This window comes from Ictidomys tridecemlineatus, chromosome 4, assembly GCF_052094955.1.
Source record: "Ictidomys tridecemlineatus isolate mIctTri1 chromosome 4, mIctTri1.hap1, whole genome shotgun sequence".
Taxonomy (NCBI): Eukaryota; Metazoa; Chordata; class Mammalia; order Rodentia; family Sciuridae; genus Ictidomys; species Ictidomys tridecemlineatus.
The window spans coordinates 208731575-208755532 of record NC_135480.1 but is presented as its reverse complement, the minus strand read 5'-3'; the positions used below and the strand labels follow the sequence as shown (position 1 = coordinate 208755532).

The 23958-nt window shown below is 48.6% G+C and overlaps 1 protein-coding gene across 11 annotated transcripts in view; it reads left to right on the top strand.

Moving 5' to 3' along the window:
• The window catches only part of Camsap1 (calmodulin regulated spectrin associated protein 1), a 61408-nt gene that overhangs the window by 25337 nt on the left and 12113 nt on the right, over positions 1 to 23958 (top strand). For 3 of the 11 annotated variants that reach the window (XM_078048660.1, XM_078048661.1, XM_078048669.1), the window contains 9 exons: positions 7038 to 7118; positions 8118 to 8150; positions 9409 to 9480; positions 10527 to 10668; positions 19770 to 19909; positions 19997 to 20093; positions 20351 to 20528; positions 22840 to 22931; positions 23410 to 23494. In XM_078048660.1, coding sequence (XP_077904786.1) covers positions 7038 to 7118; positions 8118 to 8150; positions 9409 to 9480; positions 10527 to 10668; positions 19770 to 19909; positions 19997 to 20093; positions 20351 to 20528; positions 22840 to 22931; positions 23410 to 23494 — 920 coding nt within the window. The remainder of the gene's footprint in view (positions 1 to 7037; positions 7119 to 8117; positions 8151 to 9408; positions 9481 to 10526; positions 10669 to 19769; positions 19910 to 19996; positions 20094 to 20350; positions 20529 to 22839; positions 22932 to 23409; positions 23495 to 23958) is intronic. The other 8 variants (XM_078048666.1, XM_078048670.1, XM_078048662.1 and 5 more) reach the window with 7 other exon arrangements.

Here is a 23958-nt window from a genome sequence, read left to right as displayed (position 1 = left end):
GCTTTGAACTTGTAATCCTCCTGTCTCAGCCTCCTGAGCTGCTGGGATTACAGACCTGCGCCACTGTGCCCAGCTGATGTTGTCTATTTTGATATAGGTTCTAGGAGTCTGTTTGGCGCACATCTCTGTGTGTTTTCATGAGTTCAAGTAAATGTTTAGATCACATGATACGTGTAAGTAACTTAAATATAGCAGTATATTTGAACCATAGTTTAGAAGCAGCTATCTGAACGCTTTCCAGAGTGGCTGTGTCCTTTAAATTCCACTGGCAAGGCAGAGTTTCAGTGGCCGTGCTGTTGAGCCCATGCTTGGTGCAGTCTTCACTTCATCTGTGGAGTGAGGTTCTCCTGAGGTGGGTTCTCCTGTGCTTTCCTGTGTGTGTACCTGGGAGAGATGTCTGTGCTTTTTTATCAGGTGCCTTTTCAGGTATTCTACCCTTATTTACTTTACCTTTACTTTATTTTTTCCAGTACTGGGGATTGGACCCAGGGCACTCTACCACTGAGCCACACCCTTACCCCTTTTTATTGTATTTTGAGACAGGGCCTCACTGTATTGCTCAGGCCAGGCTGGAACTGTGATCCTTCTGCCTTGGCCTCCTGAGTTGCTAGGATCACAGGTGTGCATCACTTGTTTTCACTCATTTTAACTGACTATTTGTCTTATTATCAAGTTGTGATAATTTGGAACACTGTATGTACTGGGAATCCAGTGCCTTCTCAGTCTGGTCTACTCCCAGTCTGGTCTCCTCCCTCCCTCCTCCCTCCCTCCTCCTGTGTGGTACTGGGGATCAAGCCTCGTCCTGCATTGCAGTATACCCCAGTCCTCCTCACCATTTTCTTAGTTGGTCTGTTGAAAAGCACAGGCTCCTGAGCCGTGGCAGCCCAATTGCAGTGCTTCTATCTTAGAAATCTCTGCCTATCCCCGCTGGCTGTGCCATGGTCTCAGTTCTTGTGCTTGCATTCCTGACCCCTTCTGAGTTCATTCACTGTGCATGAGGGTGTGAGGTTTCTGGCTCCTGTGCAGAGGCAGTTCTGAGGCCCTCTCTGGAGGGCATCCTCCATTCTCCTTTGCTTCACGATGGTGGCCGTGGGAAAACCAGCGAGTCTGTGTTGGATGCTTAACATCTTTTCCACGAATCTGTGTGACTTAATTTCCTGGGTGCGTCAGACAGTCTATGGTTGATCCAGACTGTGGTAGTACTTGTAAGTCTGTGGTGAGATAATGTAGGTCTTGAACTATGCCCTTTTGTTAAACAATAATCGTTCTAGCTGTTCTAGGTCTGCACATTCACATCAGCTTGGCATTTCCCGCTAAGGGCATTTGCTGGGATTTTGAGTGGGAATGTGTTAAATCTAGAGCAGTTATCAGTGTTGCCAGTGCTGAGGCTCACAGTCTGTCAGCATGCCCTATTTGAGCATGGCTGTAGATTTTCAGGGTGGCATCTTGTATAGAGTTTCTGAATTTGTCCCTGGACTTTTTAGTTGTGTCCTAAGCAGTGGTACACAATTTTATCTCCCTAATTTTATCTCCTAGTTAAATAGAAGAGCAAATTAAATATTTAAAGGTATTTAGGTTTTCTATTCAATTTGAATAGAAAAGGTTTAGATTTTGTTAAGAAATGTGTCAGTTTTAAGTAAGTAGTTGGATTTGTCTGCATAAAGTTCTTTTTTTCCCTCTAGTGCTGGCAACCAAAGCCAGGGCTGCAGGCATGCAGGGCACACACCCTACCTCTGAGCTTCCTTCCAGGCCCATACATTTCACTTTTTATCCTTTTAGTGTCTCTACAGTCTGTGGTGCTGTCCCCTCTTGGTTTCTTGATCCTGGTGATTTGTTCCTTCAGTTGTTCTGGTTTATCAGCATTATTAGTCTAAAATATCTGCTTGTCATTTTTATTGGGTTTCCCCTATCATTTTGTCCATTTTCTTTGTTAGTTTTTGTTTTTTCCATTTTTTCTTTAATTTGCTCTTTATTTTCCCTATTTCTTTTGTCTTAGTTTTGGGATGGCACATCAGAACAGTATGTATTTGTCGGGTGGGCTGGAGCTGTAGTCCAGGTGGCCGAGCGTGCCCCTCCTCACGTAGGCCCTCTGTGATGAGCGTGCACCTGTCTACCGGGACTTGGAAGCGGGCAGTGAAGTCCTGACGTGAGTGGTCAGCTGAAGCCAGTCATCCAGCCCTTCCTTCAAGCCCATGTGAGCGTTCAGAGCTGTTGACTCTTCCATGCAGCGCTTTTGCTGTGTCTTATGTGTTTTTATGTATTATATTATTTTTAGTTTCACTGGTGAATTCTTGTTTTATTGGTGGGTTATCTGGAAAGCTTTTGCCTAATCTTGAATATTTGGAGGGGGTTCCAGACATCTTTTTGTGTCTTTGATTTCTAGTTTAACCCTGTGGCCTGAGAATGTGCACTGTGTGTCTCACCCTGAATGGGGAGGCCTGTTCTGAGGCATGGGTGTCAGCCCCTGGATTGGTGTGAGGGTTGTGTCTGCTGCAGTCTTGGTGGCTGGCTGTTTCCTGAGCCTGTCATCTGGTCACTCAGAGAGGAGAGGAGTGTGAAGCCTCCCCCAGAGCCTGATTTGCTTTCTGCTTCAGTTCTGCCAGGTTTTGCTTTTTTTTTAGTATTTTCAGTCTGTTATTGGGTTCACGCATTTTAGTCTTTTTATTTGTATTTATTTATTTATTTTGGTACCAGGGATTGAACCCAGGGTGTTTTACCACTGAGCCACATCCCCAGCCCTTTTTTTAAATTTTGAGATAGGGCTTCACTAAGTTACTGAGCCTGGCTTTGAACATGCAATCCTCCTGCCTCAGCTTCCTGAGCTGCTGGAATTACAGGTGTGCGCCATCGTGCCCAGCTTCAAGAAATGTCCCTTTTATCACCAGTGATGTCTTTGTCCCAATAGTCTCCTTCGTGGCATGTCAGGTGGCCTTTTCCCTCTCCCTGGCTGGTCTCTTCCTGGATGTTCCTTGTATGCCCGTAGCTGGCCTTGCCCTCTCACCTGAGGATGTGCTTCCTCATGCAGTGTTCAGACCAGTCATATTGACCCTGATCAGTGCAGGCTTTCTGTCCTGTCTGGCTTCTTTGTCTCGCCTTGGGCTGAAGAGCTGTACCATCGAGCTGCTTCCCAGGGCTTGCCGGGTTGCCTCCACCTTGTGCTCCTCTGCCTCAGCCTCCTGGGAAGCTGGGATGGCAGTGGCCCATAGGGCCTGGCTGGGCTGAGTATTTTCAGCACTTCGTGACACCTCCTGTGTTTCTTCTTTGTGGCACTCTGCATTTTCAGATGGCCATGGCTGCTGCAAGCACCATCTACTTCAGGACACAGAAGGACGCTGTCCCTGGGGCTTTGGGGCTGCTGTCATCCTTCATTTCATGGCAGCCCTGATTGGTCATGCAGTTCTGCTCTAAGCGCCAGTTACCTTTTAAAGCAGTTAGCATTGAGAATAAAGGTCTTCAATGTTTGCTTATGTATTTTCCAGTTTTTGTTCTTTTTTGTACTGACCAAAATTTTCAAACTGGTGGATGGCCCCTTTACGCTCTTAATCCTTTAAGATTATTGCGGGCCTTAAAGAGCTTTTTAAGAAAAGTTTGATCTGATAGTATTTTCCATATTAGGAATTAAAAAAAGAAAAAATTTTTAAATAATTTTAAGTCCTTAATTTTTTTAAATTTATTTTTTAATTGTGGTTGGACACAATATCTTTATTTCTCTTATTTATTTTTATGTGGTGCTGAGAATCAAACCTAGGGTCTCGCATGTGCAAGGCAAGTGCTCTGCCGCTGAGCCCCAGCCTCAGCCCAGAAAATTTAAAACATTTAAAAATGGTAAACATAATTCTTTTTTTTTAAAGAGAGAGTGAGAGAGGAGAGAGAGAGAGAATTTTTTAAATATTTATATTTTTAGTTCTCGGCGGACACAACATCTTTGTTGGTATGTGGTGCTGAGGATTGAACCCGGGCCGCACACATGCCAGGCGAGCGTGCTACCGCTTGAGCCACATCCCCAGCCCACATAATTCATTTTATGTTAACATAAATGATGTTTTTTTTTAAAGTGAGAATAACTGTATTTTCCTAAGGAAAACATTTGAAAGTAGCGATATCTTATATCTTCAGTATGTGGCTTGCTAGGAGACAACTGGATTCTCCTATCCTCTTTTGCATTTAATTGATTATAATATGTTGTATTTCATTGAAGTTTATAAGGAGAACCTGGCTTCACATAGATGATGCAACAGAGAAGAGGGTATTTCTGTTATCTTCTTTGACGTGTGTGCACTTCTGCCTTCAATATCACACCAAAGATTGACAGCAGCAGCTTCCCAAAGATGAATCGTAATGGAGCCTTAGAAACCCATCAGCCAAAAGGACGCACATGCACTGAGCTCACCATTTTAGGGTGTATAGTCGAGTGTGTGGCACGTTTAGAGGTGTGGGGCCAGCCCACTGTCTCAGCAGCGGAGCACCTCACATGCCTGGAGGGAGCCCTGCCTGTCAGCATCACTGCCCAGACCTGGCAGCCCCTGGCTGCTTCTGCCTGGGCATGTGTAGAAGGAATCATGCAGTGAGTGGTCTCTTGAGTCTGCCTTCTGCCCCGTTCCTGTTTCCAAGGCTCACCTGTGCTGTGGCACGTGCCATTTCCCACTGGCCACCTCTGAAGGTTCTTGCTAGCACTTGTTATTTTCTTTTCTTTCTTTTTTTAAATTTTTTTTTGTAATTGTACCCAATAATTTTATTTTAGTTATTTATTTTTATGTGGTGCTGAGGATCAAACCCAGGGCCTTGCACATGCAAGGTGGGTGCTCTACCACTGAGCCATAACCATAGCCCCTTTTGTTTTTTAAATAGCTTTCCTAGAGGGCATGAGGCAGTCACTTTGTAATTAATGACATGGGGCCTCTTCAAGTCCTTACGGGCCTCTGATCTTCTGGTCTTTTGCGGCCTTCGGATCCTGGCCCAGTGGTGAGCTTTCTGCCCTGTTCATCCCCAGTCTTTGTCTTCCTTGCACTCTTCCTTGGTCTTGGAACCAACTCATCCGTGGTTTTGGAACACGGTGTCTGTCCTGTGGAGTGCTGTTTAACCCAAAGTAGATCTCCTAGATGTCACCTTTTGTGGGTGCCATCTAGCTTTGGGTTGTAGAAACAAATGTTCCAAAATTTTAGTTTTTGTTTGAGATTTGTTATTTTATCCAAGCAACAGACTCTGGCAAACGCTTTGATAACAGACATCCTCCATTTCACATCTAGCAGTTGGTGGCTTGACACCGTGTCTGACAGAATTGCAGGGCCTGGGTCACCAGGCACTTTGATTGCCACATAGCAGAGGAGCCGAGGGCCTGTTCCCCATGTGGTCACGTAGGATGTAAAGACATTACACTGAAGAGCGCATTGAGCTTTAGTAAACCCACCAGTGTTTGCTGCTCCCAAGAGGATTGCAGGTAAAATAGGGCAGTTAGTGGGATAGAGTCCAGTGACAGCCAGTGCCATTTCTCTGATTGTGTGGAGGGCTGGCAGTTCTCTTCCTTGGTTCTTCACCATCAGGTGCTTGGCATTTGGTGGGTGTAGTTCTGACCTTGTGCAGACCCTGGACGTGTTTGCCTCGTGTCAGCTGCCTGAGTGTCCGTGTTTCTGTGTCGCTTTCTCCCCCTATGCATAGGTCCTGTGGCACTCTTACTGGTGGTTCTCTCCTGTTCAGAGAGAACTGCTGTTGGATGTGGAATCCTAGGCCGGCATTCTTTCCCCAGGATGTGAGGTGGTTCCTGCTGCTGGAGTATACCTTGGTGTGGGTGAAACTGGGTGACCGTCCTTGCCCAGTTCTGCCTTTGGAAGGCAGTCTTCTGTTCACAGCTCCAGGCCCCAGGACAAGGATGGAGGCACTGACCTCTCATTCCCACCCTCCACCCCTCTGGCTCAGCTCCCAGGGCCCAGGTTGCCCATCACCCTTCTTTCTGAGCTTTCTTCTATCTCCTTTGCCCTGGGGGTTTCCAGCTTTTAAATTTTCCTGGTCTGTGTGGTTCAGAAATACAGGCAGATGTTTAAATTGCCAAATTTAGTCTCCTCCTTGGTGATTTTTTGTAAATAACAATTATATTTTCCTTTATATGACCATTTCTTTGGAATTTTGAAATTAATTTCCACTTTAAGTTGGAGGATATGCTTTTGTATTTGTTTCCTTTTTGCAGTACTGGGGATGTAACCCAGAGCTGTGCATGTGCTAGGCAAGTGTCTACCAAGAGCTGTGTCCCCAGCCACCCCTGCCTTTTACTTCACTTTGAGATAGGGCCTGGCTAAGCCACCCAGGCTGGCCTGGAGCCTGTGAGCTCCTGCCCCATGCCTGGCTGCTTGGTACTTTGTACAGTGGTTCTCTTTTTCAAAGATTGAGCATTTATTTCAGGTTTGTCTGTCTGGATTAGATATAATCCTGTTTATAAGACTGAGATTTGTCTTTTTTTCTGCTTTCTAATCCATGTTTTCTTTACATGTTATCGAGATTCCCTGTGTCCTTCCCTTGGCTCTCAGAGCAGCTTCTTTCTCATTGCTGTGATTTGCAGGAGTAGGGTGTGCTCCGGTCTGGGGATGACTAGCCCTGTGCCTTCTGCTTACAGCTTGGACCACACCCCTAGCGTGGATACACGATTTTCCCTTCTCATCTCATCTGTGCAGTTGGGGGAGGAGAGAGTACGCATGTCTCTAGTTTTTAATGGTGTATAGCTCAGCTTTTAGCGTGAAATTTGCTGAGAGTTGTTTCCTGGTGGTTAGGTCAAGTGGGACCTATGCCCAGTCAGGCCAGCCTGTCCTGAGCACACCTGCCGAAGGTGTTGGCTGTGTGTGCTGAAGGACAGCCTTGCGCTGGCACCAGGAGGCATGTGAGTCTCCTTGCCGAGGCTGGCTGACATTATTATCCATGGCCAGCCTTGGGTCACGTGAAACCCCTCCATCTCTGTGTCTGTGTCATGGGGCTCTCTGGGAGGGAAGATGGAGGTGCAAGTACCAGGGATGTAGAAGCCTCCTTCTTAACACATTCTTCTTCTACTTCAGGTAAATCTTAAAATGAGAGAAATAACAGAGAAGGAAGTTAAATTAAAACAGCAATTACTGGAAAGTCCAGCTCATCAAAAGGTAAAGAGCAAATTTAATTTCTCTGGAATGCACTGTTATTGTTAATCCTAGTTTTAAAGAATTTGACCTGCAGCTACTACTTGCTTATTCTTGTAACTCACCAAAAATGAAGCCTCTTGGATTCTCCCAGCAGCCTTGTTCTCAGTGCCTCGGTGAGGGCTGACCATGGGCGATTTGTCTCCCTTCCACCCATCCCTGGAAAGGGGTCGTTGTGCTTTGCCTGCAGGAGGGTGCAGGTGCACTGGGTGCGGGTGGGGGAGCTCTGAGTCAGGGGTGTAGGCTTTCCTGGGAGTTAGCTTCTGAATATCAGCAAAGGAGGAGAGACCGCCCAGTGCCAGCGGTGCCTCTGTAGATCCCCGAGGTGGCCCCTGGGGTATAGTGGGACTGGTGGCTGTCTGGGAAGCCTGGTACCAGGTATCAGGTGGCAATGTGTGTGTTGAAGAATGGTGCAGATGGGCATGTCACACGATCTGGGCATTAGTCTCTTACCCTGGCGTCATTTTCTCTTCTGCCAAGCACCTGTGTGGTGAGTCTGCCTTAGTTAGGTGTGTGCACGATGCCACCAGCCTGTGCCATCTCCCCCTGGAGAGCCAGGTCCTGCCTCCCCTCATGAGCTTTCTCTCCCCACGACCAGCATTACACACGGGCTGTGGCCAGGCGCCTCCCTGGTCTGGCTTGTGGGCACCGTGCCTCCTTGGCCCTCAGACGTGTGCATGTGTAGACACAGACCAGGTGCTCCCCATTTGGAGTGGACTTCTTGCCTTGGTGCCCAGCCCTTCCCAAGTGCCAAGGCATTCTTTGCAAAGGTAGCAGAGTGTGTCACCTTCCCCTTGAACCGCCTGGGTGATGTGGTGTGCTGAGGTCCTGTCCAGTGGAAAGCTTTGACTCACTGAGGCTGCCCCACCCCCTCTGCCGGGTGGGTGCCGTGTGAGCGCGCCTGCCGCCCATGGACCTGCTCTCCTGACGCTCCTCTCACCTTCCTTCCTGCTTCCTGAGCAGTCTCCCTCCAAGTGGTATTGGAAGTTAGTGCCCGTAAGTGCTCCAGCCTCAGCTGCCACTGAGAGCATCCTGTTGCCATCACGCGCTTCCATAGAGCTGCTCGCACCCAGAACTGTTCTGTTTTTGTTTGTTTGTTGATTTAAATGTCCACGGGGGGTGGTTCTACTCTGTAGTGAGCAGGGTGGCAGTGTGGCACTTTGGAGCCCAGCTATGCTTCTCCCAGTCTCAGTGGCTTCTGTAGGTGGACAGTGTAGTGTGACTGACACAATGTGTCCCTTCCTGATAGACACAGAGGTGGATGATGGCCCACTGGCCCTGTTGCTTTTCGTAGGTCACACGTCCTTCCCATGTTCCCTTGTCTGATGGGGCTCAAATGTGACACCTCAAGTGTGCCTGCGCTGGGTTGTCTGCTTGGGATGATGGCTCACTTGCAGGGTGCAGGTGGACAACAGAGAGGGCTTTCCCAGTATTTCTGTTTCTCTGTTGTCCTCCTTGTGGCCTTCTCCCTGGGAATACAGGCAGAGAGGTGTGCCTGTATTCCCAGGCAATGATCTGAGTTAGGTCAGCACAGATGCGGGCTCCTGGAGTTGGGTGACTTTTCATGTGAGAGGAAGAAGCCAGTCACCTTGTGGAGTAGGAGTCAGTGATCCAGCTGAGGGCCGCCTGGTGGCCTACTCTGCAGAGGAGCCAACCTGCTGCCTGCCCTTGTTGGTGCTGTGGCACTGGGTGGAGCCTGCCCCTGAACTTCTGGACACACAGCTTTCTTAGTTGGCCTCTCTGAGCCCCTTCGGCTGCCTGTGTGCTATAGCTTCATTATTTGGCCCCGATTATCTTGGGCCTCCCTAAGTGGGGGACCTTGCTGTTCTCTGGATGTGTTAAAGAGGAGGGAGAGGAAATCACCCTATGGAGGCCTGCATCTCTCTCAGCTTGATCCAGAAGTGGTTTAGGCATGGGCTCACATGGAGCTGTCCCACGAGGAGTGCCGCCTCTGATGAGTTTCATGGAAACAGAAACACATGACTAAGAGCAGTGACCCTGGAGGTTTCCCTTAGTGGAGAGCTTAGTACCATCCTCCCTGATGTTGGTGGGTGGCAGCAAGGAGAGGTTGGGTGAGGATGGGCAGGAGGAAGGTTTGCCTTAGTACGGGCAGCCTGAGGTTTGCAGAGCCGGGTCTGCACGGCTGCAGCGGGAGACAGTGCGCCGCCCGCTTTCACCCATGCCTCCATCTGTAATCGAGAATCCATCTGCTTTGCTGCATGCCGTGCCCACTGCGTGTGTGCTGCCTTGGAAGCCTGGCCTGGAGCATGCCATTGCACACTGCATGCTGGAACCCGCGGACTTTGCACGTGTGGTACAGTATGAGGCGGGTGCCTGTGGGAGCAAGTGCCGGGGGCTCCGAGAAACAAGTTAGAGTGTGTGCTGGCCGTTCCATGGACATAAAACAAGCCTTACCACTAAATTTAAAAGAATTCTTTAGCTCCCTAAAGAACATTGGGAGCTTGGGACATTTTATGCTTGGGACAAATACTGATTGATACTCTACACAATATACTTACCAAGATATCAACTCGAAATTTCTAGATTGCCGAAACAGTTCTCCAAGTTGGACTCATCTGCAGAACTCTCAGAAATCCACAGTCCTTATTGTAGACAGCTGGGTTTCTTCCTCTAGTTCTCCCTCTGGAGAAAATGTGGCCAGCTGGAAATGCTGTGCATTAACGCTGCACTGGGCTGCTGACACAGGAGACGTGAGTGCACTGCAGGCCCTTTTACTGACTGGCCATGCTCAGCAGATGGGGGCATAGAGCCGAGGGACTCGCCTGCTATGGATACCTGGCACGTGGTTCCTCTGAGTGCAGAAGTGTGGGAGCCTTGACCAAATGTTTGTTTTATGAACACCTTGCACGGATTTAGTTTCCTGATGCTTTGTTGTATTTCTTAGAGTGGTTGATGGTTGCATTATGAGAAATTTTGTCTAAACTGGTTTCTGGAATTTTTCTGACACTATAGTAATGCTGATTTTTGGTTTTAGTAATGACCACAGTTCACGCTGCTAACCTTAGGAAAGTGACGAGCTCGCTCTTCCAAGCATCAGGACATTCACCACTTAACTTGTTTCTCGTTGGTTTGTCGCTATTGGCTCCTGGTAGTGTAGACGTGCCTCCTGCCTCTGTCATGGTGTGCCTGGTGCAGCGGCAGTGTAGTTGGATTAGCCTTGGCAGCGCGAGCCTTCATCGTTGCCACCATGCACAGTCCTGGGTGGAGATGTGGACAGGTGTCTGATCGTGTGGGGTCCGGATACTGGGCTCTCACGGGGAGTACCACTGCTGTCCTGTCTCCAGTGCCCCGTGGGTCCTTGCTGCAGCAGCGTGCCTCCCGCGAAGACCCTTCTCCTTCTGTCAACTGCAGGTCCGCTATCGGCGAGAACACCTCTCGGCTCGGCAGGCGCCCTGCTTCCCGTTGCTGGAGGACTTGATGCGAGACGGCAGCGATGGGGCTGCTCTCTTGGCGGTTGTCCACTACTACTGCCCAGAACAGATGAAGCTGGACGGTGAGTGGAGCACTTCCTACAGGCCGAGGTGTGCACCTTGACACCAGCTGCTGCTCGCAGGCAGGGCTCCGGGGAGAGAGCACATGTGGACAGTGTCTGGGGACCGTTCCAGGCCTGGGTCTCACCTGAGTTGCGATGCAAGCTGGAGACCCTTCCTCTAGCTGACCTCAGACAGCTCCAACTTGGCTTGAGGACGCAGAGTTCCCTGCCAGGTTCAGCCTGTTTACCAGTCAGCTGGTGGCCTACGGCGGGTAGAGGAAGAAGCAGGTAGCGATGAGTGGCAGGGATGGTTGTCTATCAGGGTGCTCTGGGGACACAGATCCTAAACGATTGGGGTTTGCCAAGTGCCTTTCTTTCTGGAACAGACAAGCAGAAGGCCAGGGGCAAGCCCCAAGCAGCGCCCACAGGGAATATCTCAGTGTCAGCCCTGAGTGGCGTGGTGCCCTGTGGGAGTATGGGTGTGCCATGTAGTAGTCTTTTTTTTTTGATACTGGGGATTGAACCCAGGGTGCTTAGCCACTGAGTCACATCCCCAGCCCTTTATTTTTATTTTGAGAAAAGGTCTTGCTAAGTTGTTAGGAGCCTAAGTTGTTGAAGCTGACCTCACACTTAGGATCCTCTTGCCTCAGTCTCTCAAATCACTGTGCCATAGGCATGGGCATATGGCATAGCACCTGGCCATATAATATTCTTTTTACACACAGAATCACCTCATAGACACAGAGCTGCCTTTTTTTTTTTTTTTTTTTGAGATGGGGTCTTGCTGTGCTGTCCAGGCTGGTTTAGTCTCAGATTTGTAAGTTCAACTGCTCCTATTGCTATAGCCTCCTGAATAGCTGGACCACAGATGTGTGCTCTGGGCAAGATGGAGCTGCACTTGAAGGGCTGAGAGGCCCCTCTGCCTCCAGGGAGAGCCCACATGTGGGCCAGGGGGCAAGGGGGGTGCCTCAGGGAGAGGGCTAGAACAACCCTAGGATCACCCTCAAATTCCAGGAGGCTCCCCAGTGCCATCTGGGTCAGGAGGAAGTGGGTGGGAAAAAGGCTGAGGCACTTTGCTCTGTGGTGTGGGTGTCTGGGGAAAGGTGGGTGTCAGAAGTGGCCGGGACCAGGGGGAATTCTAGCATAGAGCTTCCCCTCTGAAGCCACACAAGGAGATGGTTGTCCCCAGGCTCAGCACCAAGACAGGTGGGAGAGAACAGAAGGTGTGGCTTGGTGACGGATACAAAGGGCAGAGCGGAGAGCCTAAGGAAGACACGGGGATGCTCAGCGGCCTTGCTGGGCCTCCTGTGCCTCGCCAGAGCACTTTCGCCCTCACTCTCCTACCCAGGGCAGTGCCTTCTTACCGCAGTCTAGCTGGGCACAAATCACTAAGCTGCCACAAAGCATTTGTATCTACAAACAGGAAACTTTATTACCTGAACTCCAACAGCATTCCATGCACACTCCCTGGGAACTCTCCCGAACGCCACCCACGCGGCTCCTTCAGGAACACACCACACACCAACCGGAACTCCCTCCACCGGAACTTCCCCAACCAACATGAACACTTCAGGAATCCCCATGAGAGCTCAACTGGAACTCAATGCGAACTCTGCGAGAACTCAAAAGTCATCATCTTAATGGCTCACTGGCGTCACCTCTCAACCACTACTTCTAGCAATAATGCCATGCGTCATCCCGACTTGGCTGTGGCCCTTAAAACCTTCTCAGCTCTATCTTCCAGACCGCTGACCCGGTTCTTCCTGAAGGACGTAGTGGGGATGGGGTTGTGGTTGGTGGTGAACAGCGCAGGGTGGCACAGCCGTGCTGAAGCCCAGAGCAGCTGGGAGCAGAGTGTCAAGATGGTGAAAGCAACAGCATTATAAGGAGTAGCCCACAGGTCCATTTTCGGCATGATAGACGCTGAAGAGACACCGTCAACAGCCATCGTGGAGTGCGCTTTTTAAAAATAAGCAGTTGAGGGCTGGGGCTGGGGCTCAGTGGTAGAGCACTTGCCTAGCCTGTGTGAGGCGCTGGGTTTGATTCTCGGCACCACTTACAAATAAAAATAAATGAATAAAATGAAGGTCCATCAACAACCAAAAAACAAAGCGGTTGAAGTGCATATGCAGGCACCTCTAGAAGATGACCTTGATGGAGCCCACTGAAGACATGGCTGCAGACCTAGTGACACCAGAATACCCCAGCAGAACATGGGAACCAGCCGCACAGGTGTGGCCTGCTCCCAGGCTCCTGTGATCCCAGTGGAGTGGCCAGCGTAGGCTCTCCATGGGCAGGTGTCCTCCTCTGCTGCTTTGGTCAGGCTCCAGCATTGATGTGGTGCCTGGGCAGATGGGTGTGGGGCAGATACTTGGAGTACGTCAGCACTCCACGACCTGTCAGACAGGAGGAGCTGTGCCCTCTGCTGCGCATTGTTAGAAGGAAGCAGCTGGGAATTCACGAGCTGGGTTCACCGTGGTGCACAAAACTTCCCAGAGAAAGTTGTAGAGAAAAAATGGAAGTTTTCCTAATCAAAAGTGACTTCAGAACAAGGAGAATGAGGAACTGAATCGCACCTTCCCTCTTGGATGAAGCCAGGGTGCATCCAGACTCCTAACAGCAAGTCACCGACCAAGAAGCAGAAGAGAAGGGCAAAGGAGCCCCAGCAGGGAAGAAGGGAGGTCACCAGAACCCTAGGGTGGCCAGTGAGAGCACCAGGGCTGCACAACAGAGGTGACTCTGCCGCCTCTGGCCTCTGACCCCAGTGCAGGGCAGGCACAGGTAAGGGGGGACACTGAATCAGACGTTTCTGTGACGTGCTCCCCACATCTCGCCTGCTCTGCCAAGTCTCCGTTCCTTGCCTGGCTCCACGGGACCAGTATGTGCAGTGGGGAGGAGTCTTCTCTGTAAAAGCTGGCGGGGGGTGACTACCACTAAGGACCTGCAGTTCTCTGCCAGGAGCTGGCGCCTGCCTGGCACCTGCAGCCAGGCCTTCTTCCTGATGCTCCTGATGCCTTCCTCTCCATCCTCCTGTGGCTGGTTACCACAGGTCCCCTGATGTTTGGGACAGGAGGAGATGCAGTGGCGAGGGACAGAGACCCAGGAGTGGAACAGATGCTGGAAGGAGGGTCTGAGTGTCACAGACTAAGACTAGAGCATGTCCAGAAGCAGACTCCAGAGAACTCTGGGAAGGGACATGCTTGGCTGCAGAAATGTCAGAGTTCACTAGTAAGCTGCATGACACACTTGAAAAACTCTCCCAGAAGTGGAGCCAAAGACAGCCATGAGGGCAGGGAGAGGAAGTTCACAGTAGGTGTAGGGAGAGGAGGAGAGGATACAGAGGAGCCAGCCGGGGAAAGCCCAGGGTGCACTGGCAGGGCTTAAGGACCCAGGACCTCGTGGTTATGAGGGCCACAGCACGCAGGCCGACACCCATGAGACGGGATGGGAAGACAGCAGTGGCAGTCCTAGAGTGAGACACCACAGTGCCCCAGAGCCAGAGGCTCTGATGGTTTGTTGTCAAGGGGAGGAGGGAGGTTGCAGGAGCACCAGCACAGGCTGGAGCGTCCCCCAGGGAGCGTGTAGACCCGGCCAGGCAGGACACCCCGGAGCAGTTGCAGCAGGACCCAAGCAGGTGCTGTGTAGCTAACCTGCGGGAAGGGAAGCTCCCTCTGGAGCTGACCACCACCCTGCAGGGAGCCTTAGAGATGCCCCTCCTCCTGGGCCTGGCACTCTCACCAGGACAGCACAGTGGATGTAGTCTGCTCCTCCATGCCAGGTTGGGAGGCAGAGTCACTTTTTAAGCTTAAAAAAATTCTCCGTGGTTTAAGACTTTGTGTACCATGTTAAAAGTGAAAAATTTTTAAATTAAAGCAAATTCAATAGCAAAATAATAAATTATTAAAAAAATTTTAAGTTCTAAAGAAAAATATGTAAACTAAAAGCTTGTTCTTTATTTTGATACTGGGGATTGAATTCAGGGGCACTCGGCCACTGAGCCACACCCCTTTGTGTTTTATTTAGAGACAGGGTCTCACTGAGTTGCTTAGTGCCTTGCTTTTGCTGAGGCTGGCTTTGAACTCATGATCCTCCTGCCTCAGCCTCCCAAGCTGCTGAGATTACAGGCGTGCGCCATTGCTTTTTTAAAAATGTGGTGGCAAGGATTGAACCCTGGGCCCTGTACATGAAAAGCAAGCACTCTACCAACGAAGCCATATCCCCTAAGGATTTCTTTTTTCTTTTTTTGTGCTGGGGATTGAACCCAGGGCCTTGTGCATGCAAGGCAAGCACTTTACCAACAGAGCTGTATCTCAGCACCCGCCCCCCGCCCCCCCCCCCCCCCCCCGCCATTGGCTGTTTTTAAGAGGAGCTTTTACCCTGACACTAGGGATAGAGTGGTCTCTTCTGTGTCCCTGAGGGGCATTTGAGCTGCTTTCCTGACTGACAGATGGGAAATCCTGCATAAGGTGCTAGACGGCAAGGATGCAGCAGCCAGGCGCGTTCACATGGCCTCCCGGAAGGAGCAGCTCTGGCCTGCTGGAGATGTGGCTTAACCTTCATGGTGCCTTCCCTGGGTGGCAGTGAACCCCGTCAGCATCTGCCCAGTATGAATGTCCTGTGTAAAACGCAGGGAGAACTGTTCAGAACCGGGAGTGAAGCCAACGAAAGGGATGTGAGAGAAAAGTGTGAAGTATTTTAAAAACTGGAAGAAAAAAACCACAGGCTTTTCTGTGGCGCTTGGAAGAAGACTTCGCTTTCTTGGGTGATGAGTCAAAGCCTGAAAAGTGTGATTTCTCCAGAGTGTTCTGCAGATTTATTGCCAATCCAATAAATACCTATATTTTCACAGACACTGGCAGGCAGTGGGACTTTCTGCAGTCCCTGGGGGGCCCAGGCAGAGCACTCGTTTTGTAGCACTTTGTTTTGGTGAGCTTGCTTCAGGCAGTGCTCAGGGTCTCTGTGCACTATGCTTCCAGCCTCCCCACTCATTGTGCTGTGTCACTGGGTAGCAGGGGCATTGTAGGCCTCTCCTGGCCCCCTGGGTCCTTGGTTTCCCTTGGCTCCCTTGAATCTGCAGGCTTCTGCCTTTAGCTTGTGTGACCTTGTTGTGGGGCAGGTCCCTCCAGCACAGCTGCCCCGTGGCCTTGGCAGTGCTGGCCTGGTGGGCTGCATTTCCCCACTTGACCATGTGACTTGGCTTCATAGTGACTGGCTTGTCTGTGGAAGAGGCGGGGGGGCCTTAACTCCAGTTCTTATCAGAGGTCTGGTCCAGTCTCGCCACGTGCCACTGTGTGGTGTTCACTAGCATCCCGCTCCTAGAAGCCCGCCCTTTGCCCGTAGGCTTATTTATTCATGTTTCAGAATACATCTGTATGCCCTTATAGATTTTTATTTAATTCAGTGAGTTTTAATTCATTTATTTTATTGCTTAAATTGTTCCAGATTTTAGCCAATTTTTTTTTTTTTTTTTGCAGTGCTAGGTGAAATCGAGCTCACAGTTGCTAGGCACACTCTCCCATTGAGCTGCACCTGGGCCCTAGCCAGGTTAACTTTGAAGAACAAGAACATGGGCACTTGTTCTGTGAATGCCAACTTTTGTTTAATTTTCTGTGAGCTAAGATGACATGGCCCTGCTCAGGGATAGTCACCTGTAACAAAAGACGTGCACACAGAATCCAGAAGAGAGACTGTAGGCTGCTGTTGCAGGGAGGGTCTTGCACTCTGCAGGGAGAGGGGAAGACTGATTAGTCTCATTGGTGACAGACAGCACCCATCCTTAGACTAAACACCTAGACCTCAGAAGTACCAGTTAAGGTCTTGAAAAACAATCTAATTTGTACATACTTGTAAACTTTTGAACATTTTTTTAAACTTAGAAATAAAGTTAATTTCAAATGAGTTAGCACCAGGCGTTGTGGTATATGCCTATAATCCCAGCAGGGTGGGAGGCTAAGGCAGGAAGATCTCAAGTTTGAGATCAGTCTAGGCAACCTGGCAAGTCCCTGTCTCAAGATAAAAAATAAAAAGGCTGCAGTTGTGGTTCCGTGGTAGAGTACCCCAGGATCCAATCCCCAGTACCCCACCCAGCCCCAAGGTGAGTACTCCAACTTCTTTGGGGCTTTTTTTTTTTTTAAATATTTATTTTTCACAAGTAGTTGGACACAATACCTTTATTTTGTGTATTTATTTTTATGTGGTGCTGAGGATTGAACCCAGGGCCTCACACGTCCTAGACAAGCTCTCTACTGCTGAGCCACAATCCCAGCCCCACCCTTTTTAATTGCTTTTATTTTTTATATACATGACAGAGGAATGTATCACAATTCTTATTACACATATAGAACACAGTTTTTCATATCTCTGTTTGTATCTGAAGTATGTTCACACTAATTCATGTCTTCATACATGTACTTTGGATAATGATGTCCATCACATTCCACCATCATTGCTAACTCCCTGCCCGCACCCTTCCCCTCCCACCCCTCTGCCCTATCTAGAGTTCGTCTATTCCTCCCATGTTTCCCCTTGATACCCCACTATGAGTCAATCACCTTATATCAGAGAAAACATTCGACATTTGTTTTTTGGGGATTGGCTAACTTCACTTAGCATTATTTTCTCTGACTGCATCCATGATTTTATTCTTATTTTATTCCTGCAAATGCCATGATTTTATTCTCTTTTATTGATGAGTAATATTCCATTGTGTATATATGCCACATTTTTTAATCCTTTCATCTACTGAAAGGCTTCTAGGTTGGCTCCACAGTTTAGCTATTGTGAACTGTGCTGCTATAAACATTGATGTGGCCGTGTCCCTGTAGTATGCTGTTTTTAAGTCTTTTGGATATAGTCCGAGGAGAGGGATAGCTGGGTCAAATGGTGGTTCCATTCCAAGTTTTCCAAGGAATCTCCATACTGCTTTCCATATTGGCTGCACTAATTTGCAGTTCCACCTGCAATGTATGAGTGTGCCTTTTTCCCCACATCCTTGCCCACAGTTATTGTTGTTTGTCTTCATAATAGCTGCCATTCTGACTGGAGTGGGATGGTCTCAGAGTAGTTTTGATTTGCATTTCTCTAATTGCTAGAGATGATGAACATTTTTTTCATATATTTATTTATTGATTGAATATTCTCTCTGAGAAATGTCTGTTCATGTTCTTGGCCCATTGGGTTCTTGTTTTTTTGGTGTTTAGCTTTTTCAGTTCTTTATATACCCTAGAGATTAGTGCTCTATCTGATGTATGAGGGGTATAGGAAAAGAACTTAAATTAGCACTATTTGCTGATGATATGATTCTATACCTAGAAGACCCAAAAAGCTCCACCAGAAAATTTTTAGAACTAGTAAAAGAATTCAGCAAAGTAGCAGGTTATAAAATCAACACCCTTGGGACTGGGGTTGTAGCTCAGCGGTAGAGCGCTCACCTAGTACAGGCGGGACCCAGGTTTGATCCTCAGCACCACATAAAAAAATAAATAAAGGCATTGTGTTGTGTCCATCTACACCTAAAAAATAAATATTAAAAAAATTAAAATCAACACTCATAAATCAAAGGCATTTCTGTATATCAGTGACAAATCCTCTGAGAAGGAAATGAGGAAAACTACCCCATTTACAATAGCCTAAAAAAAAAAAAATACTTGAGAATGAACTTAATCAAAGAGGTAAAAGATCTATAGAATGAAAACTATAGAACCCTAAAGAAAGAAATCAAAGAAGACCTTAGGAGATGGAAACATCTACCTTGCTGTTGGATAGGCAGAATTAATATTATCAAAATGACCATACTACCAAAATCTATACAGATTTAATGCAGTTCCAATCAAAATCTCAATGGCATTCCTCATAGAAATAGAAAAATCAATCATGAAATTCATCTGGAAAAATAAGAGACCCAGAATAGCGAAAGCAATCCTTAGCAGGAAGAGTGAAGCAGGTGGCATCAGTATACCAGGCCTTAAACTATACTTTAGAGCAATAGTAACAAAAACTGCTTGTACTGGCACCAAAACAGACTGGTGGACCAATGGTACAGAATAGAGGACACAGAGACTAACCCACATGATTACAGTTATCTCATATTAGACAAAGGCGCCAAAAACATGCATTGGAGAAAAGACAGCCTCTTCAACAAATGGTGCTGGGAAAACTGGAAATCCATATACAACAAAATTAAATTAAACTCCTATCTCTCACCATGCACAAAACTCAACTCAAAGTGGATCAAGGACCTAGGAATTAAACCAGAGACCCTATACCTAATAAAGAAAACGTAGACCCCAACTTCCTTAACAAGACTCCTGTAGCGCAAGAATTAAAACCAATTAAAATCAATAAATGGGATGGACTCAAATAAAAAGTTTCTTCTCAGCAAAAGAAACAATCTGTGAGATGAACAGAGAGCCTACATCCTAGAGCAAATTTTTACCCCCTTGGGGCTTTTTGTTTTTTGTGGTGCTGTGGATGAAGCCCAGGCCCTGGTGCACTCTGGGCATGTGCCCTGCCTCTGAGAGCCAGCCCAGCCCTTCCTCTGTTTTAACATGACTTTCATAGCAAAGCAGAGGCGGACGAGGAACAGTCTTGACAAGGGACACTGTCTCAGAGTCTCCTTTTCAGTGGCCTAGGGAATCCTTGCCTGTACTGCATTTACTGATCGAGGGCATGACATCCTGCATTGGCCTCCCCTGAGTGTGACAGCAAACATCTCTGTTTCATGGAAGAGACGTGTGCTGTGCAATCTTCTGGTCTGGGGACTCTGACCTTCCCTAATAGTTTGGATTTTCTGCTTTTCCCTGCCCACACCTTGCCATCTGGATATGACCGTGTGCACAGGGTTTCCATTGCCAAAGGAAACTGCTATTCTCTAACCACATGCAGCAAGGCTCTTTTGCAAACTCAAATACTCAAAGGGGAGAGTGCAGTGGAAGACCACCCTTGGAATCTCGGGGTTTCTGTGGGATGCGTAGGGTTAGCCATCTCATCGCTTTTCCTTGAGCATTTTCCTCCTGTATCTATTGTTGTGTATAAAGCTTACTAACAAGGTGGTTTTGTTCAGAGTCACACCTGTGTGCACCCCCTCGGGGCAGAGGCTAACACTGCCTCTCTGTGTCTGCTAGACATTTGTCTGAAGGAGGTGCCGTCGCTGGCCGACAGCCTGTACAACATCCGGCTGCTGAGGGAGTTCTCCAACCAGCACCTGAGCAAGTGCTTCTACCTCACCCTGGAAGATATGCTCTACGCGCCCCTGGTGCTCAAGGTGAGGTGGCCCCTCCCTGTCTCAAGGTCGAGAGTGCCGTGCTCACAGGGCTCTTGAGGGCTCACGGTGTGCCCCTCTTCCCTTCAGCCAAACCTCATGGTCTTCATTGCTGAGCTTTTCTGGTGGTTCGAGAATGTCAAGCCAGACTTCGTCCAGCCCAGGGATGTTCAGGAGCTGAAAGATGGTGAGTGACCACCTGCACCATCATGCCCAGGCTCAAATAGCCTACCCAGAACCCTGTGAAGGGCAGACGGGTTGGCCAGCTCCTACTTAGAGTAAGCTATTCTCCCTGAACATATAATATGTCAAAATACACTCTACTGTCATGTGTATCTAAAAAGAACAACAACAAAAAACTGCAGGTAGTTTTCTGTGCTTCTTGCTATGTTCTAAGTAACCATGAATAATATGAATATTTCTGTAAAATTGCTATTTTTGCAGCTAAAACGGCATTACAGCAGAAAAGTAGCCGGCCTCCTGTCCCCATCTCCAATGCAACCAAGCGCAGCTTCCTGGGCAGCCCTGCTGCACTGAGCCCCGCTGACCTGCCGCCACCTACTCAGCCACCAGCCGAAGGCGGACATAGGTACCACCTCCATCCCGAAGAAGCTGAGTGTCTGTAAGTCTACCTCTGTGCTTTCAGAATTAATTCACTACCTTGTTTCCCTTTTTATCGTCGCCCGAAGTTTTAATTAAAGTTATCTTTTTAATAGGTCATACATAAAGCACAGAAGAGTAGCCGTGGCAGCCTGTGCTCCTGCCCTGACCCTCTGGCTAGAGGCCAGCAATGGTGCCAGCCTCTTGTGGGCCCTGGTGCCTAGTTCTTTCAAGCCCGTGCTTCCAGTTCTGGTGCTGTCCACAGCATAGGTGTTTCTCCAGCTCTGTCCACAGTAAATCACATAGTTTAACATGGACTGAAGAGTAGAAGAATTAAATGACATTTTAAATTTGCTTTGTTGCAGAGTCTGATAGGATGTGTGTGTGTGTGTGTGTGTGTGTGTGTGTGTGTGTAGAATATATAAAGAATGAAATCCTCTTTGCATCTCAAGTACTGTGAATTGTTTTCTCAGAGATAGACCTACCCAGGAAGAATATTAGTTTGCTTTTTTAATTTCAGCAAGCAATTAACTTGGCTCTGGTGAGATAGTAAACAGAGCTGTTTCAAGTGTTTTTGGTCATCGGCACCTGACTGGACTGAGTGGATCTGGGGCAGATTGGCAGCTGCAGGGCAGGATGAGGGAGTCTGCCTGGCGTGTGAACATGTTAACACACCTGTCATTGTCTGTTATTGCTGTTACTATTACTCTGTGGTGCTGGGATGGAATCCAGGGCCTCCCTCAGGCTGAGCAAGCACTCTACCACTCAGCTACACCCCAGCCCAGAAGGTAGTTTTTAAACGTGGAGATTGAGCTAGGCTTTAAGAGTACAGCAGTACTTAGAGTGATTTTTGAGCAGAGCTTGTTGCTGAGTGATTCTGTGGGGCTGTGTGGCATGAAGACCTCTGTTGTCTTGGACTGCGGAGTTGAGTTAGGAGGAAGGAGTCCTTGGAGGCCAAGACAGTTCCCTGGTGCTCTTCAGGGCGGGGTTTGCCATGTTCTGTGTGGAGCTGTGAAGCCTGGGACGGACTCTTGGAGCATAGGTGGAGCGCTCTGGCTGACATCTGTGCTGAGGCATGGGTGTCCTTTCTCCATGCGCCTCTCCACATCCCAGTCCCACATTAGCAGTGTGTGTATGCACACAGATGTCATGGGTGCTGGGTGTCATGGGTGCACGCTGTGGGCCTGCTTTCTATCTCCCTGTGCACCCTGAGGTTTTTGCTCATTGAGATCTCTCCTGTAGCACACTCTAATAACTGTGTTTCTCTTTGCAACTGGGCTGGTGGCTAATAGCCATAGGAGCTGTGAGCAGCCCTGGGCAGGTGTTCCCCTGCCTGCCCAGTTCCTCAGGGACCCCTGCACCCCCAGCCATTCTGCTGGCAGCCACACTGCTCCTTAACTCTCTCCTACCCGATCCCGTTGTCCTCTCTCTCCCTCCCTCCTGCTCTCTCCTGCCTCTCTATCACCCCCGCCCCATTGTGTTTCTCTATTCTGACCCTGGATGACCCCCTGCCTTTGTGTCTGTAGGCTTCTTAGCTGTGGCCAGGGGACTCAGTCTGCTTTTACCTTTGTCACTTCTCCCTTGTCCAAGTTCTCCTGAGTGAAATAGCCAGAGTAGCTGCCCTGTGAGGCCAGTGTTCCGACTGCTGGGAGCCGTGCCCACTGACCAGTGCCCTTCCTGTACCTGCGGGGCTCTTCAGGGGCACACCTCACAGCACAGCTATACCCGCACCTTTCGCTGCCCCTCACCGCCCCTCGCCTTTCTGGACTGTAAGGCAGAAGTGGAAGTGCTGCGGGCAGCTCTGGAGCTCCTGGTGGACATGGCTCACACATCCTCAGCCACCAGGACTGGACAGCACCCCTGCTTCTCTGGGTGGGGGATCCCATCCCGTTCAGGTCATTCAGAGCCACCTGAGTTAGAGTTAGCTGGATATGGTGCGGTCATCTTTGTGGTCTTTCACTGAACCAAGAATGTGCAGTTTTGAAAGTCATCTTTTTCAGGCAATTGCTTTTTCTCTTTTTTGCTTGTCTTGAAAGATCACCTGGCTGTGTGCTTGAGTGTTGCTGGGGGCTTGGGAACTGGCTGTGTTACACACTGTAACCAAAAGTACCACATCCCTGTCTGTAGCTGTGGATTTTTATCTCAAGTTTGAAGTTCTTGGTATTCTTTCTTGGTTCAATTTTATAGAAATTAATTTTTGCCAGAGAACTTTTAAGTTGTTCACTCCTTAACATGAATTCATAATGGTCTGTTATTTTATGTGCATTTGATTTGGAACTTGAAGTTTGATTAACTAGTGATTTTTTTTTTTCTCAAATTCTTTTTCCATTTAGTGGGAAAGGAACTTCTGCCTTTAGCCCCTCCCATCCTTTATTGCCACTGAGGCAGAAGCAGCAGAAAGCAGTGCAGGCAGAGGACAGCCCTGGTGAGAGCACAGTCCCCTCCACAGCCCCTTCGCCACCTCTTCTTGCTACTGTTGAGTAAAATAATGTTCCTCGAAACTGAATCATCTAATTCTGGTGTAGTAATTTTAGTTAATGTTGGCAGAACAAGTTTTAATTTGTATTGATATGTCTTAGAATTTATCATCCTGTAGTTACAGTGCCAATAATCTAATAAATCCCATGTGGCACCCACGAATTGGTGTGCTGTGCCTAAGCAGGAGCTATTGACAGTCACCCAGTGTTGTCTTTGTCTGTGCTTTGGGCTGGTTGCTCCTCAGTCATACATGACTCATCAGTGGGACTGTTGAAAGTGGCACTGTTCGATGGTCTGCTTGCTTGAGCAGCTCTGGCCTGTGAGTTAGGTGTCATTTCCTGGAGAAGTGGCAACTGATTGAAAGAACTTCCACTGGTGCACAGTTAGTCACTGATGCTGAACTTGCTTGTTTCCTCCGAACGCAGACCAGCGACATCGATCTAACTCTTTAACCCGAGTCGATGGCCAGCCACGAGGTACGGCAGTAGCGTGGCCAGAAAAAAAAGCCAGGTGAATCACTTTGAAATGATACATTTCTATTTGGGGTGTTTATGGGACTGAAGCTGCAGTTCTCCAAATGCTTCCAGGCCCCTGAAGGGCCTCCAGGACTCTTGCAGAGAGCTCACAGGCCCAGACATCTCCATAGTGGTGCCAGGTGCTGACCGCCCTTTTTGTCTTGTTCTCTCATGGGGTGCATGTGGATGTTCCCGGTGGCCATGTAACGTGGTGCCACGACAGTCAGGTGTGAGGGTCCTTCCAGCCAGCAAATCTTCCAAGATCAAATCATGTCACTGATAAGATAACAGGGAATTTTCATGTCATAAGCTTGTGATAGGCTTGTCATAGTCATAGTAGTGACTGCTCATCAGCATTTGGAGCATACTGGAGTTTTAATTTCTACTATGATGAACAGAGTCATAGTGACAAGTATAATAAAAGCTCTTAGGAGTCTTCAGTAATTTTTAATGATTATT